At 35.4% G+C, this 20,366-nt stretch overlaps 4 protein-coding genes across 9 annotated transcripts in view; 2 read left to right on the forward strand and 2 right to left on the reverse strand.

Annotated features, from left to right (window-relative positions):
* LOC104714832 (probable serine/threonine-protein kinase WNK10) lies at nt 5,621-11,183 on the forward strand. Of its 4 annotated transcripts, none has more exons than XM_010432306.2 (8): nt 5,625-5,866; nt 6,036-6,125; nt 6,222-6,285; nt 6,425-6,466; nt 6,563-6,622; nt 6,721-7,545; nt 7,646-7,747; nt 7,860-8,262. In XM_010432306.2, exons 1-8 carry the CDS (start codon nt 5,769-5,771, stop codon nt 8,184-8,186), a joined length of 1,608 nt encoding a protein of 535 aa, XP_010430608.1. In that variant the 5' UTR covers nt 5,625-5,768; the 3' UTR covers nt 8,187-8,262. The 4 variants fall into 4 exon arrangements, with proteins under 4 accessions (XP_019085256.1, XP_010430608.1, XP_019085255.1 ...); XM_019229710.1 differs by lacking the exon at nt 7,860-8,262 and adding an exon at nt 10,653-11,183 and having other exon boundaries at nt 5,632-5,866; XM_019229711.1 differs by lacking the exon at nt 7,646-7,747 and having other exon boundaries at nt 5,621-5,866.
* Nucleotides 11,280-12,483, reverse strand: LOC104714833 (mavicyanin). Its single transcript, XM_010432308.1, has 2 exons — nt 11,912-12,483; nt 11,280-11,810 (listed from the first exon to the last, which is right to left on the reverse strand). Exons 1-2 carry the CDS (start codon nt 12,093-12,095, stop codon nt 11,434-11,436), a joined length of 561 nt encoding a protein of 186 aa, XP_010430610.1. The 5' UTR covers nt 12,096-12,483; the 3' UTR covers nt 11,280-11,433.
* LOC104714834 (molybdate-anion transporter) lies at nt 12,582-15,648 on the reverse strand. Its single transcript, XM_010432309.2, has 7 exons — nt 15,400-15,648; nt 14,981-15,125; nt 14,425-14,864; nt 14,070-14,335; nt 13,768-13,983; nt 13,233-13,341; nt 12,582-12,875 (listed from the first exon to the last, which is right to left on the reverse strand). Exons 1-7 carry the CDS (start codon nt 15,548-15,550, stop codon nt 12,814-12,816), a joined length of 1,389 nt encoding a protein of 462 aa, XP_010430611.1. The 5' UTR covers nt 15,551-15,648; the 3' UTR covers nt 12,582-12,813.
* Nucleotides 18,544-20,366, forward strand: part of LOC104714835 (methionine gamma-lyase) — a 3,429-nt gene continuing 1,606 nt past the window's right edge. The window contains exons 1-4 of one of the 3 annotated variants that reach the window (XM_010432312.2): nt 18,544-18,764; nt 19,176-19,428; nt 19,550-19,951; nt 20,057-20,352. In XM_010432312.2, coding sequence (XP_010430614.1) covers nt 18,633-18,764; nt 19,176-19,428; nt 19,550-19,951; nt 20,057-20,352 — 1,083 coding nt within the window. In that variant the 5' untranslated portion in view covers nt 18,544-18,632. Of the gene's footprint in view, nt 18,765-18,887; nt 19,429-19,549; nt 19,952-20,056; nt 20,353-20,366 lie in introns of those variants that run through there. The other 2 variants (XM_010432311.2, XM_010432310.2) reach the window with 2 other exon arrangements.

A 20,366-nucleotide genomic window follows, 5' to 3' on the forward strand; every position in this document is an offset into this window, starting at 1 on the left:
AAAAAAAAAAAAAAAAAAAAATATATATATATATATATATATATTACGAAAATGTACGACGAAAAATCGCAACTGTTGTTCGTATATTTTCATATTGTTATTTATGAGAAGTCACTTATATATAAATTTATAAAGATGTGAACATTTGAATAGACACATTGTTTGTAAGAGACACAACTCTACATTTAAGAGACACAACTTTTTAGAGAGATGCAACCGTTGAATTTTCTGTCAAAGAAAAAAAAATTTATATTTCGTCGTACTTTTTCGAACAATTTACCAGTTTGGGTTATTATTATATAGATTACATGCCTGTTAATTAAATTCGTTCTTAAAAACATTTTTCCATTTTTATTTGTCTTTAATTTAATAATTTTTCACATTCCAAAACTTTTGATTAAGTAATGTATTTGTTTTCAACTTTTATCATGCCTCATGTGTCAAAAGTTTGGGTTAATTCATAAAAATGTATATAGTTAAATTTTACGATGATAACATGTCTACGTAGCTTGCTTTTTTTGTTTGTTTTGGCCGCAAACAAGAATCATCCATTTAGGCTTGAACCATGTCTACGATAGCTAAAAGTCGACAATATGTACTTATTACATGTGGATGGATGTGTCCATGGTTTGTATAATACATGTGGTAATGACAACGATCCACAAGCCTCGAGTATATATGGAGTTATATACGCAACCTATTTAATGACATTGCATACATATAAGATACTACATATAAAAAGTTATATATATACGTGTATATAAATATCTATGTGTGTGTGTTTGTGTGTGAAAAGAGAATGATGATAGTTGATGGTAGTGGGAAATAGCATGATGGTGTTACCATAAGAGTTTCTTAACAAATATCGAAATTGGTCCTTTCTTTGGGACAAAGCGTGCCTAGTTTTCCCTTTCCTTTTTTTTTTTTTTTGCATATTCCATTGCATCTCTAACTATATATTATTGTCATTCTCGTTTTCGCACATGTTTGAATTACTGCACATATTATATACAGTGTGAAATGTGATATGTTATCTATAGCGATTGATGAGTCTTTGAGCATTTGATATTGAATACATAACTAATTAGTCTTTGAGCCTTATAAGGTTTGAGATCGACTGATCAAATAAAGACATATATATATATATATATATATATATATATCGAGGCAAAATGCAAAGTTATTAGTTATACATCTTAGAGGGAATTTTAGGAATAAATAAAGAAAAATGCATATAATGGTGGTTTGATTTAAACTAAAAAGGTTGTTTTACTTTGAAGACAACAGTGTGTTTTCTTTTCGCAGTTTGAAAATGACACAATAATTGAAATTGATGTTCCATCGATAAAATGTGATTCACCATCTTGATTTCCAATGGAACACAAAAGAACAAGAAAAAAAGAGATGGTTAATCATTATATACAGATAATAACATAACTAATACATATATTATTTAGAAAACCTAAAATATTAGAATTAAGATAGATTAATAAAAAACGGACATTTCATAAAGATGTGGACCCGCGAGGGGACATATTGTGAAAACCTACCTACTGATATATATATAATTTAGTTTTTAATACTGACTCCTAGTTATATACGTAAGCTAGGGTTAGCAAAAATTGGTCTCATATAAATAGATAGTAGATGAAAAAGAAACACGCAATCTAGAACTATATATAGAAGCAAAATATTGCATATTTCTTTATTTGAACAAAATCGAGAGTCAATATACACCAGATTTTAATTTGAATATTCATGTGCTATCAACGATCAAGTTTTTAGCGGTTCCATGACATGTAGTAATTAAGTTCGTAGTATCTTAATCATTTATAAAACAAATATTACGTACTGTTTTATGATAATTTGAACTTTTTGTGTTTGTTCAAAAAAAAAAAAAGAACTTTCCACAGTTCTTCGAATAAATAAAATATTGCCAAATAAATAATAGTATAATACTGCAACTATCATAGCTATAATTTTTTTTTCATCAAATCTAACAAAGATTAACTATATATTAAAATTACTTTTAATAAAAAGCTTATTATCCAGAAAAATTCTGAATCTAACAATAAATTAGTACATATATATGTTGACCAATGGTAGTTTGGTAAAGTTTCTCTTGAAGATGTATTTTTTCAAGATAAAATATAGTCTCTAGTCTCTCTACAAATGTAGAGAAAAGTTTCTAAAATAGTTTTAATAACAAAAGAACAAGCCTACAATATCAACATAGAATCCCACTTTTAGATTTAGTTCAGCACTTTCGGACACCGTTGGAATAAAAACGGAAAGTTTTGAAAAAGGGAAATAAATCAATTAAAGAAAAAAAAAGGATTAAGTGAAAATCTTGATGCCGTTGACTTTGTTCTCAACGGCCATGATTGAGCGTGTGATGAGTATAAGAGACCAAATTATTGCTATATATCCCTAATAACCCCAAAAAATAAATTGATGAGTTTAAGTTTTCTTATTTTAATTTGTAATTATATACTCTCTCCGTTTTAATTTAATTGTCGTTCTGGAACTTAATTTTTGTTTATAATATTTATCGTTTTATATTTTCAATGCAGATGTTTGATGAATATTACTGCTGTTTTAAAGTTTTAACCAATCAAAAAATTATGAAATATATTAATAAAGAGCAAAACACAGAAAACTTAATAGTTTTCTTAATCTGTGTGAAAAACCTTAAGCGATAATTAAAAAACAAAATCAGAGGGAGTATAATCACTTTCCATTTCGAGATTTGTGGATATACCTGTAATTATATTATCTACCACTATCACCAATTAATAAGCTAAAAAGTGTATATACTTAAAGTGTTGTACGTGCTTATTGGCAGCTTAGGTCGAGAATTTGTTGGTTAATAAAATAAAATAAAAATGTGATGTATGTGTGGCACTTAGGCATGTGTGGTGTGGAATGTTGCGAGTAACAAAAATGGGTGTCAAATTTTGAAGAATGTTTTCTAACGTTTGCTTTATACTGTATATACATATATATATATATATATATGTCTTTGATGTTCTGTAGATTCTATTTATATCGGTTATCCATGGTTCATATAATTCAAAGGTTGATATCTTAATTATATACGTCGAGGTCAGAGTTTAATTTAGAGTATAATAATGTTTTACGACACCAATTATTAATTATCCGTTCAAACCTCGAAACAAATGGGCAGTGACAAAATGCTGTATTATATTGAGGAGATAAATATAGTAGCAGCCATTAAGACTGAAGGCGCAAGCATAGCCGTATTTATGTTGGTACCACAGAAGACCACTTCTAAACATTTTTATGAAATATAGGTATAATATATCTATTTGGCTTAACGACGACATTTTGTGTTACACTGTTTATATAATATACGCGAAGAAGTGCATTTAGAACTACTGGTTAAGTCAAGATTATCATACCAAGAATTCAAGATTTAGGTGACACATATTTAGGGGACCTCATTGGCCCCATAAACTAAGAAGCGGTCATACTTTTTTATAACTCTAATCATAATCACCCAAAAGCGTTGTGATATATGAATTTATTGATGTAATATTTACAATACCCAATAAGTAGAGGTTTTAACAGAGAGAAAAAAGAAAGAAAAAAATAATTAAAAAAACGAGAGATTGTAAAGATTGACCTGTCAATAATAGTTACTATTATATGTTAGTTTGTTGTTGATCATACTTAAGTTTTTCTGTTAAGAGAAACTGATCATACTTAAGTTGTCAATGGTAATCACCAATGGAAAACTTAGGGCTTGAATGGTAACACATGAAAAAACGTTTTTCAAAGTTTATGATAAAAAAGTAAACAATGTCGCCAATCACACTAACAAATATAAATTTGCGTTATTGTGAAAAAATAGAATAAACAATGTTTGTGTTTTTCCAAACCATCTTTTACGTTATGGACCGCACATGGATGTCAAACAACCAATTATACTGCGGTTTCGACAATAACTCTTTGGTAAAACATATACTGTATTTGATTATTTAATAATTTTAATCAAAATAGATATTGTAATAATTTAGTAGTATGTACCATTAATAACTCCAGTTAATTTTATAATAAATAGATTTTTTTTTTGAAACTTTTAATAGTTCTTTTTATTGTGTAGTATTTTTTATGGTTGAATAAATTTAAATATTTATACTAATTGTTAAATTTTTAGATATTTTTAGATTTTTTAAAATTTATTCATATAAATTTTGTTACAATAATATATATATATATAATAAAAATATTTATTTACTAATACAAAATAAATTAAAATATATAAATATACTAATTATTAATAAAAAATATGAAATCCGCACTGCAAATAGTTTTTCACCAATTAAACATTATTTTGTACCGCTTAATTTGCATTATCCGCACTTGTCCTGCAAATACATTTGTCCCGCACGTACTGCAGTTGAACCGTACCGCACTAACATTTTTTTTGTCTCGTATAGTGGCAGATCCAGGATAAAAATTGAGGGAGGTCAGTTACAAGGAAAAAAATAAAATTTTGTCATATTGGAAGTTTGAACTCGGGTATGGAAAGATCAACAGTGCAGAATTTACCATCTGTGCTATTGAAATCTTATGTAATTACTTGTAAAAACAAACTATTTATCTAGTTTACCCAGGTCAGGTGACCCACCTACTTTTTTAGTAAGTCTACCTCTGGTCTCGTACTACTAAATCCACGGTTACCATTCGGATCCTTAGTCTTTATCATACTATACGCACATTGACATGACGGCACCCGAGTAACAGCTACTTAACGCATTTGAGTGATATATAATATCTAATAGGCTTGGGTCGACTCTAAATAAAGCCATATATGTTTTTTCTTCAGTTCATATTTCATACTAGCTAGTACGAGATATACGTTTTAAAACATTATTAGGAAGTCGTTGTGAAGCCCAAAAAATGAATAAATTTGTTACAATTTTATTTTTTCTTTTTTGCCATATCCTACACCAGTTTCCATTATAATTGTCGAACTGAATTTTTGTTCAAGTGATTGTGAATCAATCATTCTAGGATTTTAGAAATAAAAGTAGAATCATAATTCATAAACTCGTATCGAGAATTTTAATGAAATCCATAGTAGTAAAAGTAGAATCAAAAGAAAATCTCCCTTTATGGAAATAACACCTCGAAGATCCTCTCTCGTCTCTCCTTTCCCTTATTAATTTTTCAAAAGACAACAAATAAATACTATACTACTAGCAATTAAAGCAATCTTTTCATTAAACCGGTAAAACCGGACAAAATTAAATACTACTATATTTTATTTGATATTGTTCATTTTCTTCAGACAGCAACAACAAAAAAGAAAAAAAGAAAAAAAGGGAAGGCTCTATTACTTTATTTAACAGACATTTTCATCAATAGTATATAAGAAACATATTTGTTTTTCAAAAAGAGTCCAATAGCTTTATGTTATTTGTTTGCTTATATATATATATATATAGACAAGAGAGAGAGAGAGAGAGAGACAAAGGTTTTAAGTCCCTTTTTTAATTGCTTGAACAAAAAGCAAAACACAAGCAATTTTCTCCTTTGCGTCTGTCTCTCTGTTTTTTTGCTTTCTTTCTTTCTTTCTTTGTTCTGTGCAGATAAGAAAAAGAAGGAAAACTCTAAACCGACATATATATATATATATATATCCTCTGTTTCCTTTTTTTTCGCTTGGGGTCTTTTCGAGTTTCGCATATAAAAAAAAAGTACTTGACCCGTTTGCGCGTTGGATTGATCTGAACTAAAATATGGGTTCATCAGAGATTAAGCAGATATTGAAGTCTCTCTGTTTCAGCCATGGATGGTCTTATGCTGTTTTTTGGCGCTATGATCCCATCAATTCCATGTAATTTAAGAGACTAGTCTCCTTCAATTATGTTTTGCATTGTGTCTCTTTAATTAGGGGCAAAGACTATTATATATGCATCATTTCCTCTGCATTTTCTATTTCAATTTCTGTTGTCCATAAAATGTGTAATCTAGTTAATTTCTTGAATTCCATGTGGATTTCTCAGGTTATTGAGTTTTGAAGAAGCATATAATGATGTACAATCAGTCGCACTCGTTGATGATATGATTCTCAAGGGTCATGTCTTAGGCCAAGGGTAAGCTTTTGACACTTTAATCAAATACTCTAATCTCTCTCTCTTTCTCTCTCTGTATGTATCTTAACTATACACAATTTCTTTTGATGACTTCAGAACTGTGGGAGAAGTCGCTTTGACCGGAGTCCATCAATGGCTGTTCTCAGACACATTGTTTCAGGTCTGCTCTCTTTCTTCCCCTTATATGTTTTATTTTCTCATATAGTCACATGCATGCATGTGAACTATAGTATATATATATATATCTTATGAAGAAGAATAAGGATTTGAGATTATTTGTGTGTTTGATTGTTTTGCAGTGTGAGCATGAGTTTCAGAATCAGTTCCTCTCTGGCTTTAAGGTGATTTTTATACTGTCTTCTTGTCTCCAAGTTAAAAGGATTCATATCCATTTTGAACTCAGATTCTTATCTGCAGTGTCCATGTTTATTTTACAGACTATTGCAATCATTCCAGTAGGATCTAGAGGCGTTCTTCAGTTTGGATCTGTTCAAAAGGTTTGCATATATACAAAAATAAACAATGTTTTTGATATGTTGCTTGTGGAAGTCATATATATGGACTAATTAGTGTCTTTCAATGTACCTATCTTTAGATTGTTGAGAGCCCAGAGATGTTGGAACAAACAACAAGAGCTATGCAGGAGAAACCAGATCAATCGGTGGATCTTGATACTCTGTTCGAGTCTTTGGTACCATTGGGAGACTGTGAGATTGTCCCAGCTGAATCTTTTCAAGGACTCAGCTTTGATGACATCTTCGCCGACGACAGTCCTCCTTCTTTGCTCAGCCCTGAGAATGAGATGATCTCTTGTAAAGCCTCCGAAGCAGCTTCAGCTTCTTCCGGCCACCACCAAGATGTTACTGTTAGCAGTGGAGATGATTTTGGTTTCGACATTCTCAAGTCTTACACTCTGGACGATCTTTACGAGCTGCTCGCTGACTCACCTGAACAGAATTGCTCTTCAGGTGATGATCATCATCATCAGCAGCAGGAGAATTCCATGGTGATCCAAGGAAATGATGATGACAAGGATCTTTTCGACATTTTGGGGATGCATTATCAGGAGCCTTTGGCTACGCCGCCTAAAGGACTCTTTTCTGAGCTCATAAGCAGCAGTCTTAGCAACAACACTTGTACTAGTTCTCTCACAGACTATTCTGGTGTGAATCAGAGCAAAAGACGGAAACTTGAAACATCATCATCAGCGGCAGCGCATAGCTCAAGCTTTTTTCCGCAGGCTCAAGAAACTACTATAACAGGGCGGAGTTTGTGGATTGATGATGAGAGATCAAGCGTCGGAGGAGTGAAGAAGAAAAGAGCAAAGGCAGGGGAAAGCAGGAGGCCGAGGCCTAAGGACCGTCAGATGATACAAGACCGTATCAAGGAGCTGCGAGGGATGATCCCTAATGGAGCAAAGGTAATTACGAATATATAGTTGGCATTTCACAATTAGAGAGAGATTAGCAGCAAATCCATTAAATTCTCTAGCTAATACTGTAATATATATGATTCATCAGTGTAGCATAGATACGTTGCTTGATCTGACCATAAAACACATGGAGTTCATGCAAAGCCTTGCAAAGTACGCAGACAGACTCAAGCAACCATACGAGTCTAAGGTAAAAAAAAAAAAGAAGAGGGAATCAGTAATTAATGAATCACACAAGTCGTCGTCAAAAATAATTAAAAAGGTCTTTGTTTAATTACTGATTATGATGAATATGATGACAGCTGGTGAAGGAGAAAGAGAGAACATGGGCGGTGGAAGTGGGAGATGATGATGAAGAAGAAGCAGTGGTATGTCCGATAATAGTGGAGGATATGAACAGGCAAGGGGAAATGCAGATAGAGATGGTATGCGAGGAGAGAGGGGAGTTTCTAGAGATAGGAGATGTGGTGAGAGGATTGGGACTGAAGATATTGAAAGGAGTGATGGAAACAAGGAAAGGGCAAATATGGGCACACATGATCGTACAGGCAAACAACCCACAAGTGACAAGGCATCAAGTCTTCTACTCACTAGTTGAGCTCTTTCAACACCAACACCACCAAACATGATTTATTGTTATAGAAGAATATAGATAGTGTCCGTAAAACTCTGTTGATATTAATAGTAAAGTGTAGTTCCTCCTTACATTTTGTAGTAGAAGAAGAAATAGAAGCATTACTTTTTTTTACAACATCGAAGAAACAAGTTGGGCTTTGAGAGTCTATCCGTCCATGTAATAGGAAGAAGGCCCATATGAAGTACGACATCGTTTAGATGTGGATAACAGTAACTGACAGAATCAGAAAAATAGAGAGATTCCCCGTTATCCTCGTAAGGGATAAGGGGGGAAACAAGGAGACATATAGTATAAAGATCGATTTTTCTAGGGTTTTTTTTTTTTGTGCCCACAAAATTGAATTGAAATTTTGATTTTTTTTGTTGGGTGGGTGGGAAGAAATTGAAGAAGCTAAGCGTCGCTCACCATCTCTGGTTGGGGTTTAGGGGGGTTCCCCCTAATGAAAAGTCAAACAATACAATGGTGGTGGATCAATGGAGGTGATGCTCTTCTTCTTCTTCTTCTATCCAATTGCAATAACTAGAGACAAGCACCACCACCACGACCGTACCTCGGAGATGGGGATTCCCTTGGCCGCCACTCTTCGTTTCCGATCTTCGGCGATCGACTCCTTCTGCTTCGCCTGTGAGGCCTTCTCCGATCCTAACTTCACCCTTGTTCTTCTGTAACCATTCCATTCCATTCCTCCTCCTTTGTCTTCTTCTTCCTCTTCCGCCGAATTATTAGGGTTTAGATATATAGATCTGCCAATGGTCCAGAAAGATCCCACTGGTCGCTACATTAGGGTACAATACATACATACATACATGAGCTCTTCCTTCCTCTTTATATGAATGAATGATTGTTAAGTTTATGATTGCTTACTAATTGTCTTTTTCTTTTCCTTCAGTATGATGACGTTCTAGGGAGAGGAGCCTTTAAAACTGTGTATGTTTCGTTTATACGTCGTCCTGTGCTTTTTTTCATTTCAATGCTCTTCTTTTTTTCTTAGAAGTTTTCTCATCTATTGTGGTTGTGGTTGTTTCCTCTATCTGTTGGCTGTTGCAGGTATAAGGCATTTGATGAAATCGAAGGGATTGAAGTAGCTTGGAACCTAATGAGCATCGACAATGACGTATTGGAGATGCCTGGCCAATTTGATAAACTTTCTTCTGAAGTCCATCTCCTCAAATCCCTTCATCATGATAACATCATCAAACTCTTCTACTCCTGGGTTGATGATTCTACCAACTCCATCAACATGATCACTGAGCTTTTCACCTCTGGCAGTCTCACCCTGTATCGTAAGAAGCACCGCAATGTTGATCCCAAGGCCATCAAGAACTGGTCTAGGCAGATTCTTCAGGGCTTGCTCTATTTGCATTCTCACTCCCCTCCTGTTATTCACCGCGACCTCAAGTGCGACAACATTTTTGTCAATGGAAATACTGGAACCGTCAAAATCGGAGATCTTGGCCTCGCTGCTATTATGCACCAACCCACTGCTCCAAGTCTCATTGGTAAATAATCACTATTATACCTCTTTTTAACTCACTCTTGTTGGATGGATCGAGTGAGGCTAATCTATTATTATTATTATAACTGTGCTTCAGGTACTCCTGAATTCATGGCGCCTGAGCTTTATGATGAAGAATACAATGAACTTGTGGACATCTATTCCTTTGGCATGTGCATCCTGGAGATGGTTACATGTGAATATCCATATAGCGAATGCAGAAACCAGGCTCAGATTTACAAGAAGGTTACCTCGGTAAGTCTTCCGTCCGTTGATATATAAATAAGTCTTACATTTCTCTTTCACGGCTCGCCTTTTAACTGTTGCATCTGCAGGGTATAAAACCGCAATCCCTCAGCAAAGTTGATGATCCTCATGTTAAGCAATTCATAGACAAGTGTCTTCTCCCAGCTCCTTCTAGACCAAGTGCTCTAGACCTCCTCAAGGACCAATTCCTTGCTGTAGATGGCTCCAAGGATTCCATTCCTCCTGCTTCCTCAAACGATATATTCAAACCTGCAAACCCAAAACTCTCTGAATATCGTCCCATGGATGTGGATCATAAGCACAATACAAGTGTTTCCATCTGCTCCTCCCGTCAAAGCAGTCAAGAATACGCATGGCGCCAAACCATTGAAGTCCATAGGGTTTCTGAAAATACCAAATTCAGGTTGAGTGGAGAGAGGAGGGATGATTTGGCAGCGTCAATGGCTCTGCGTATCGCTGACTCATCTGGTCTGTCTTGTAATCATAATATGTTCTGGCCACCTTTTCTTTTCTCTTGCACCTTCTTGACAGTAAACTTTGATTTGATAAACAGGTCAAGCAAGAAAGATTGATTTTGACTTCTATCTGAGGACAGATACAGCAAGAGCAGTTACAGGGGAGATGGTTGAAGAGCTTGATCTGTCAGGCCAAGAGGTTATTGTGATAGCTGAGATGATAGATGAACTGATAATGAAGCTGATGGCGAATCGAAGCCTGCCTCATCCAAACAGTTTATATCAGCTCAAGGATGAAGCTGGAGAATCAATGAAGTCAGACATATCAGCAGACTACTACTACGACCCTGTCTCTTCAATTGAGGGTTCAGGGCTAGGCTGCTGCTACGAGCCAGAAGAGTCTTTGTTGGCCTCGTTTCTGGATTCATGCTCAATGGTGTCAAACGAGCAGTCGGAGGATCTGAAGACGGAGCTGAATGTGATCGAGTCACAGTATAACCAATCGTGTCAACGACTACTGAAGCTGAAAGAGGAGGCTGTAGAGAAGGCGAAACGGAAGTGGATGAAGCTGACTTGATTCCTTCCTAGCCACAGTTTTGGGATCTGCTGCCATACTCTCTTTTTGGTTTGTTTCAGTGCTGTATAAATTCGTCTTTTAAAGGGTCTTCCATTTATTGTCGCTTTGGTTATGTAATGTGCATATTTGCATCAGAAATCACAGATTGGACGGATGAAATGTCACTGATGTTAATTACATTAAAACTTCTGCTAATAAGCCGATTGTGTGTGTGTGTGTGTGTGTGTGTGCATATAAGATTTGGATAGAAGAAATACAAACAAATTCGAATTGCCGAGATGAGATATAAAGTAGCCTGAAGCTGAAGGGTATGTATAAAAATAAATAATTAAGACATCATTCCCTAGTCTTGCCATAAAGACAAAAGGAAAAAAGAACCAATCATTTTTTTTTTTTTTTTGCTCTTTGGACAAAATAAAATAAAATATTCAAAAAATATTCGTTTTCACATGATTGCACCGACGACAGCGCAAGCCAGCGAAGCAAAGCCAATGGAGAAAGCCGAAATGAGCGATGAGGACGACGATTTCTGAGAGAGAGGAATGGACCCGAAGGCGTTTTCGTAAGAGGGACCGTCGGCAGAAGACGACGGAGACAAGGCCTCTGCTTCGGCGGAGTAGGTTCCGACGGAGACGAGGAGCTTCTGGTACTTGGTACAGTGGCCTGGATGTGCACTTGTGAAGTATAAAGTTCCGTTTTGGGTGAGGTTGAAGAGAGAGTTGCCGTCGTTCATGTACAAGATTGGGTCTTTGGTGTTGCAGCTCTTGAAATTGGAGGACGTCACTTGAATCAGTGAGTCTTCGCTTGGTGGGTACAAGAACACTGTTTTTGTTTTGGTCGTTTCAGCAAACCAATGAATGATATGATTAGATTTTGAGATTCGAAACTGTAATAGAGTTGGAAAATTTTGAAGAATGACTTACAGAGGGAGTCACCGATCTTGAATGAGTGAGATTTGGGCCATTTGGAGTAGACTTTAGCATCAACTGGGATACCCCATGCGTCCAAGTCCCCAACTTTGTATAGAGTCGACGACACTTTACCAATCCCCTGTCCTAACAATATCGCCACCACCATTATCATGCTGCTCAAACTCATGACTCCCATCTCTCTCTCACTCTTCTTGATTGGTGTGTACTTCTTCGCTTCTCAGATCTCCTGAAAAGCTTTATTTAAATAAATGGGTGAAGCAAAGGATTCAGAAATGACGATTGTACCCCCTGAGGATGGGGCACATGGCCCGAAGTTGGCAATGTCGCATCGGGGAGGGTCTCCAATCGAAATGCATTTGCAATAATAAAATGTCTGCTTGTGTAGTGTTTCACATGGCCACCACCACACATGTCTTATATCACTTGCGGTTCCATAGATTCATTCGGGTCTTTGAGTGTATTAGTCTATGACTGACCTCTCCTAAGCATTTCTACTTCCTTTGTTAAAGTAAGCACAGGCGATCATTGCCTAAATATTCAAAATGCAAAAAGATTATTAGGCTTCCATTAAAACACCAATAACGTTTCTGCACTATATTACTATGGTTTAGGGCCAGCCAATATCGATTGTTTTTTGAGAGGCACAAAAAGTCGAAAGATATAAGAAGAATAATGGCCAAAGCTCAAATACTCTGAAGTGCACAGGTCTTAAGAGTGTTTGCTACATCTGGTGAATGCACAAAATCCAAATATAACTAAACGAGTGGAAAGAGTTTATGACTTAAGGTGCGTATTAGGAGAAGTTGAAAAAATCATCAAGAGAAGACGAACGGGCGTTTCCTCTTTTTCTTTTTCTTTTTAAAATGTCAAGAGAGATGTTGGTATTTTGGTTATTATGGGTTTAGAGGGTCAGCTTCTGCGGTCATCTCCTTTGCTGCTGACCACTCTTGTGATCCTGCAATGGCAATAAGCGATACACTAGAATCATTGGTCCTCAAGAATGATCAGATCAAAGGCGCTGTTAAATATGAACATAAAACGGTTCCAATATGGCAGGCATTATAAATGAATCTACAAGCATGCAGAAAGATCAAATGCAACGTTCATCGGTTGGATAATCATGCATGAATAGCATAGCTTTTGTTACATTTCATGAATGATGATGACCCCCAGAGGTTCATCTCATGAGTTTGATGGCACCATATATTAATCCCAAGTCCACTAGTTACGTTCTACAACCCAATTAAGTGTGTGTACCACATGACTCTTTCTTCGTTTTAAAGCATTTCCTGAGTAATGTCAAAAGACTTACTTGACTTGTGGATCTCGGCTACATTCATCAACCTCCTCTGCAATATAGAGGCCACAAAAAGGAATACAGAGCACATTCCAAACATCACAGTCATTGGAAACGCGTCGACCTTAAGCACACAAAGATCAACAAACCTCGTTAGGTCCATAGCAAATCATCTTTTCCTATACAGGTTTACATCCAAACAAAGAATCCAGATAACAGATATTGAATAAATAACTTGTAGATTGTACACTAAGTATCTAATGGCTAGCCTTGGATAATGAATAATGAATGAATATGAGAGACCCTATATGACAGGATAATGAATGAATAACTTTTAGATTGTACACTTAAGTATTTAAGAGCAAGGCCAAGGTAAATTGTTCTAGATAATTATAAGCGAAATGAAATGTAGATAAGTTGAGCCAAATATTTACCCAAAAGCCAAACAAGTGTAAAAAATTGTCTTCAGAACATAAAGTTCCTTATTAGCAGTGATACTAACACCACTGTCTTGGAGATGACTGAATTAAAAGAGAACTGGAAAACTCACATTGTACAATACAAGGCAGACAAAGATGTTGAGTGGGATGCGGAAAAAATTCATGATGGTGCTTCTGGCTTCCTCTGGAATGTATTGCGATCTCATCTTCATTATAGATGGCCAAAAGATCCCAACACAGGCTTCAAATGTGCAGAAACCCATTAACTGAATGCATCCAGAGAAGGATATGTTTCCACCTTTTACACCGGAGGGTGCCACCAAGAACTGCTCCAATTTAAGATTTGAGAAGTTATTATATTGGTAGTAGTCCTTGAATAATATGGAAAATAAATAGAAGACAGGGAGCATACGCTTGTTACAACAGGAAGCATGAGAGCAGCAGAAGATATCACAAATACGATCTGCATATAGCTCTCTACTTTTGGAGACGAATGTGCCAACAAACGAGAGGCAATGGAGCTACCAAGCATTGAAGCCAGCATGAATGTAGCAAAAATGAAACCATGTGGAATGTCCTCTTCATTAGGGCTCAAAGCAGGAGTCCAGAGAAACACAAAGGTGTACATGGAGCCTTCGAAGAGAGACTGTATGGCACCAAGCAAGGCGATCTTTTCATCTGATTCCAATAATAGAAGTGGTTAGTGGAATAAAAGTTAGAAGCAACTAAAAAAAAAAACACAAAGGAAAGAAGATAAGAGATGGGACCAGAAGCAATGGCAGAGGCGGCGTTCTTGAACTGGGTGAGAAGGTCTTTGTTTTCAGAAGGATCGCCGTAGTTTTCGGACCAAGAAGAGATAATAACGGCCATACCAATAGCAAGGAAGCAAGCAGCAGCATCGAAAGGAGCAACAGGACCGAGGGCGAGAGAGTCGACAAGGAAATTGCCAAAGAGACCAGCAATGATGGCGACTAAACCATTACCAAGGAAAATAGCCTTGGAGAAAGTGAGAGAAAGCCACTGCTGCTCGAAGCCTCTCTTGTTGTGCTCAGCGACAAGCCAGGATTCGAAGGCAGAAAAGAGGAGGGAAGTAGCGATACCACCAAGAACACGACCGACCATCAAAACTTTGTACTGAGGGGAATGTTTGGTGATACAACTGAGAATGTAGGTAATGCAGTAGGTGATAGAAGCTCTCTTGCGACCCCTAATTAGTAAGTGAGTTAAAAAAAAAAAGAGTCATTGAATGAAGATCCAACAAAAAAAAAAACACAGTGTTAGTTAGTAATATAGAAGATGAGAGAATTGAATTGGAAGGCTGACTGTTTGTCGGCAAGAGATCCAACGATGGTGCCAAACAACATGGAAGATCCAAAACCAGCGATAAAGAGCTGACCGATCTCCCCCTTGCCGAAGCCATAAGTGCTGTAGAGATAGTACACATAGGGACCCTGCAACCAGTCCCCAGCTACGAGGGACAACTTAAAATCAATCAATCAATCAATTGTTGGATTTATTTTGGATCATCGAATCCAAGAGCCCTGCCTGTGGCTTCTTAACATTCACTGATTCCGGTCAAACCTATGAGATCTATCTATCTATCTATCTATCTATCTATCTAGTTTACCCGACCGACACTACTAAGCTGCTATAGAAAACAATTAATTGAATCGATCGCGCAGGAATATGGATCGAGAGAGAGAGAGAGAGAGAGAGAGAGATGTACACTCAGAAGAACTCACCCATCATGAGAGAGTAGACGAGGAGATAGTTGTTCTTGAAGGAGTTGAAGGCGGATGATGTGTTAATGCGGTCTTTGTTGGATTTGCTCAGCTCCAAGCCGGCGACGATCGCAGCGAGCCCACCGAACACCACGAAGTAGAAGATCTCCATTGATTCTTAACTTGCTTCACCGATACGACGATCTCAGATCTCGCACGCTGATGGGATTTGTGATTTCTATAGAGAGACTCTCTTGTCTTGTGTTTGTGTTGAGTGATACTTATATTTCATTTAAATTATTTATATGTTAATCTTAATGTGTGAGCCTCAATTATTATTATTTTAATTCATTTAATAACTTACATACACTACTAAACCTTGGTAAACTAATTCATCTAGAGATTTTTTAAATGCATATTAATTAATTACTACAGTAAAACTTCTATAAATTAGTAATGTTGGGATCAAAATATTTTATTAATTTATAAAGATATTAATTTATAGATATATTTTTAATTGTTTAAATTTTTAAAAGTTATGAATTGAGACAATTTTAACAAAATAAGATTAGAATTTAGGATGTTGTAAATTTTATGGTATTGGAATTGAATTTGAAATATTTAAAGATTATTGAAAAATATATTACAAATACTATAGATAAATTCACTTATACACATGACATACATAAATTCAAATTTATGAATAAAAACATTAATTATCGTATTTTAATAGTATATCAAACTATCAAACTATAAACAATGCATATTTTTAGAAATTGAAATCTTTAAAACGTTTTAGCTATTTTTATGAAATATTTTATATCATTATAATTTGAATATACAATATAACAATTGTATTATAAATATGAGGTTTAAGAGAAGCATATTTTATTATATCAGCATATATATATATATATGTAAATTTACATGATTATTAATTTATGATATTATTGGGACTATATTTTACATAGAGATTTCAAAAAAAATATTATTTTAATATCTTATCGAATTTTGTTATTTTTTACACTGACCCGAGTTGGGACTAAAAAAATTTATTAATTTATAGTGTTTCTTAATTTATAGAGTATTAATTTATAGAGGTTTTACTGTACTTTATTAATGTACAATTATACATAGATATTTTCTTTACTGTATAATTTTTTAAAAAATATATATATTTCAAATGATGTTATATCAAGAAAATAAAATGAATTCACTTGTGACAATGATTTTGCATAAATTTAACTATATGATTAAATCTCTAGTATTTAGGTAGTCTTATAATCTCTTAGTCTTAGAGCATCTCCAATAAGACTCATTTTGTGTAATATTTGAAGGTGGTTTGCTCCAACAATGAATCCTCAAAAAAATCTTTAAAAGATAATTAATTTGCAATATAGTTTTTAATATTTCCATAATTCATTAATAATGATAAAAACTCGTAATTAAATCTATAACTTACATTTTATATATAATACAACACAAAATATTATTTATTTTATTATATCACACACAATATTACATAATATAGGTTACATGATAATATAAATTACATATATAATAAAGGTTACACAATATTACATATTTTATTATATATCTTTTATACATCAGATTTTAATTTTAATTTAGTGTGTTTGTATAGATATATTTATAACAATTGAATTTGATAAAATTATATATAAGATATATATATATATATATATATATNATATATATATATATATATATATATATATATATATATATATATTACAAGGACTAAAATGAAATTTGTAAAATATTTGAAGGTCTCAATAGTGCACTTTCAAATTTGAAGGTTCACTATTCAAACCCTTAAAATTTGAGAGTTTAAATGTCTGTTGGAATTCAAAAACCTTTTAAATTTGAAAGTATAAAAGTTTGTTGGAGATGATGTTATGTTTAATTTCATTTGCAATTTGTTGTTCGGGATGAATATAAACACTAAATAGTTTATTTCTAATCTACATGATTTATTGAAAATATTTGGGAACGAAAACTAAATAGAAAAGGATACTTCAAACTAGGGAGTGGGAAAATAAGAAAAGAAAGAAAAAAAAAACGAAGAGAAATGAGGATAGAATGCGCAATGCTTATCTAACTATCACGAGTTTGAATGTTCCTCGACAGTCACTCAACTCAACACATAGTTTCATTTCTCCCATTTCTGTAATCTGTATCTTTTTTGATAACTTCTGTAATCTGTATCTAGACACACCAACTCTCTCTTTTTTTATCAACCAAAAAGCCATTTATATATATATTTTTTTACTTTTTTACCCCAAAACAAACATATATATATATATCTTTTATTATTAAACACTCGACACTCATTTGTCAATTAATTACCATAAATTAAAAACGTAATTTTTAATTAATTTAACTTTTTTACATAAAACATGAATAAGTAAAATAAATTCAACCAATGAAAAATATATGGTAAAATATAATTGACCAAAAAAGTTGAATATATTGAACTTTTGCATAAAAATTAGAAACATCACGTAAAAATAACAAAAACAAAAAAAAAAATCCCAAAATTATCACTTGAAAGCGATACACACGAAGTACTGTAATTAGTTTGAAAGTTCTGAAAGTAATTCATAATGATAAGGTTCCTTCATAATTTCCAGTTTTGGCCATATTCAATAGATTAAGATGCCGTGTCAGTATGTCAGCAAACGTGATATTTTAAAGATGATAAAAATTCATACGTTCTTCAAACTTAACAACAACAACAACAACAACAAAAAAAACACCTAATAAATGACCCACATAAACAGAATACATAGTATAATATTAATACTCTCGTAAGAAAAACAGAACACATATACGTGGGATGTTAATCCTAAAGCAACGAGGACAAAAGATGTATATTATTGCTTTTCATCCTTTGAGAAGTTTATTTTGATGACAAAAAAAATTGAAACTCAAAAGGATAAGAAAAAAAAAAAAAACTCAAAAGCATTACGTTCCAAACAGTTAGACAGGGAACACGTGAACGACTCCCACTTCTTTTGAATAATAATAATTCAAAGACTCTACTATACTCTTGTCAAATGTGTAAACAATAATAAAAAAAAAAAAAAATGTAAGTAACGTCTTAATTTATTAATTGATTTGATAAGATACATAATTAATAAAATTGGTGATTTCTCTATAAATTGAAGCCCATCCTCCCATAATTTCCATAACACCTAGATTCTTGTTTCCAAACAAAAGCTATTTTTTCTACTATGGCGGCCCATTTCGTCGAGACAACACAGCCCCAGCCCCTCGTATTCTCCGGAAAGAAACGAAACGATCGTGATGACGACGACGACGGAGACGCCATGGTTGCAAAGAAGTCAGCACTGGCGGTGTGTGAGGTCGACCCNACGTTCCAAACAGTTAGACAGGGAACACGTGAACGACTCCCACTTCTTTTGAATAAATAATTCAAAGACTCTACTATACTCTGTCAAATGTGTAAACAACAGCAATAACAAAAAAAAAAAAAAGGGGTAAGTAACGTCTTAATTTAATTGATGTGATTGGATACATAATTAATAAAATTGGTGATTCCTCTATAAATTGAAGCCCATCCTCCCATCATTTCGTTAACACCTAGATTCTTGTTTCCAAACAAAAGCTATTTTTCTACTATGGCGGCGGCCCATTTCGTCGAGACAACAGAGCCCCAGCCCCTCGTATTTTCCGGAGAGAAACGAAACGATCGTGATGACGACGACGACGGAGACGCCATGGTTGCAAAGAAGTCAGCACTGGCGGTGTGTGAGGTCGACCCTGCGGCGGCCTTGGCTAGCATCCGACATGAGTTTGGGGAGCACGGGGGAGTGAACATGTCCATCGAAGCCTCTGCCACCTTCACGGTCATGGAACCGGATACTATGAGGCGGATGTTCGCCGGAGAACTGGGACCGGACAACGACTTCTTCGTATACAGCCGACACTTCAACCCCACGGTGCTCAACCTCAGCCGCCAGATGGCTGCTCTTGAAGGCACCCAAGCCGCCTACTGTACCTCAAGCGGTAATCCGTAATTATATAAGTATATAGTATGTATGTTCTAAATAAATAAAATTAAAAGAAAACCTAGACTTTGGTTGAGTGTGTTTGATACGGAATCGATCTTTGGAGTCCATTAATTCAGGTATGTCGGCGATATCTTCAGTGATGCTGCAACTGTGCAGCAGCGGGGGACACGTGGTGGCATCTAACACTCTCTACGGAGGAACACACGCTTTGCTTACTCATTTCTTGCCACGGACCTGCAACATAACTACGTCCTTCGTCGACATAACGGACCATGGCGCTGTGGCAGACGCGATCGTCGAGGGTAGGACACAGGTTCTCTACTTTGAGTCCGTGGCAAACCCGACGCTGACTGTGGCTGACATACCTGAGCTGAGCCGTATGGCACACGAGAAGGGTGTGACGGTGGTGGTGGACAACACCTTCGCCCCCATGGTGCTCTCTCCGGCCAAGCTTGGAGCCGATGTGGTGGTTCACAGTATCTCCAAGTTCATCAGTGGCGGGGCCGACATCATCGCAGGTAACGTCGTCGTTATAAGATTTTGTCGCGACGTATGTAATGTTTGCAGTTTCTCTCCTTCACGTGTCCTTTGTCGTGGCATTAAAAAAAAAACAAAAAAAACAGGGGCCGTGTGTGGGAGCGAGAAGCTAGTGAAAGGGATGATGGATCTGCGTGGCGGATCTCTGATGCTGCTGGGTCCTACCATGAACGCCAAGGTGGCTTTCGAGCTCTCCGAGCGAATTCCTCATTTGGGCCTACGCATGAGGGAGCATAGCCGCAGAGCCCATGTGTACGCGGAGAGAATGAGGGAGTTGGGCATGAAAGTCATATATCCAGGGCTCGAGACCCACCCGCAGCACAAGCTAGCCAAAGGGATGGTGAACAAAGACTACGGATACGGAGGATTGCTGTCCATAGACATGGAGACTGAGGA

The sequence above is a fragment of the Camelina sativa genome, chromosome 9 (assembly GCF_000633955.1).
Source record: "Camelina sativa cultivar DH55 chromosome 9, Cs, whole genome shotgun sequence".
NCBI lineage: Eukaryota > Viridiplantae > Streptophyta > Magnoliopsida > Brassicales > Brassicaceae > Camelina > Camelina sativa.

Coding starts and splice junctions, on each gene's coding strand:
- LOC104714833 (XM_010432308.1), bottom strand. CDS start 12,095: ATGGGAGTCATGAGTTTGAGCAGCATGATAATGGTGGTGGCGATATTG. Junction 11,811..11,911: donor CAAGATCGGTGACTCCCTCT/GTAAGTCATTCT, acceptor AAACAAAAACAG/TGTTCTTGTACCCACCAAGC.
- LOC104714834 (XM_010432309.2), bottom strand. CDS start 15,550: ATGGAGATCTTCTACTTCGTGGTGTTCGGTGGGCTCGCTGCGATCGTC. Junction 14,865..14,980: donor GGATCTCTTGCCGACAAACA/GTCAGCCTTCCA, acceptor CTTACTAATTAG/GGGTCGCAAGAGAGCTTCTA. Junction 13,342..13,767: donor TCTGCCTTGTATTGTACAAT/GTGAGTTTTCCA, acceptor TGTGTGCTTAAG/GTCGACGCGTTTCCAATGAC.
- LOC104714832 (XM_019229710.1), top strand. CDS start 5,769: ATGGGTTCATCAGAGATTAAGCAGATATTGAAGTCTCTCTGTTTCAGC. Junction 5,867..6,035: donor TATGATCCCATCAATTCCAT/GTAATTTAAGAG, acceptor TGGATTTCTCAG/GTTATTGAGTTTTGAAGAAG. Junction 7,748..10,652: donor AGCAACCATACGAGTCTAAG/GTAAAAAAAAAA, acceptor CTGATAATGAAG/CTGATGGCGAATCGAAGCCT.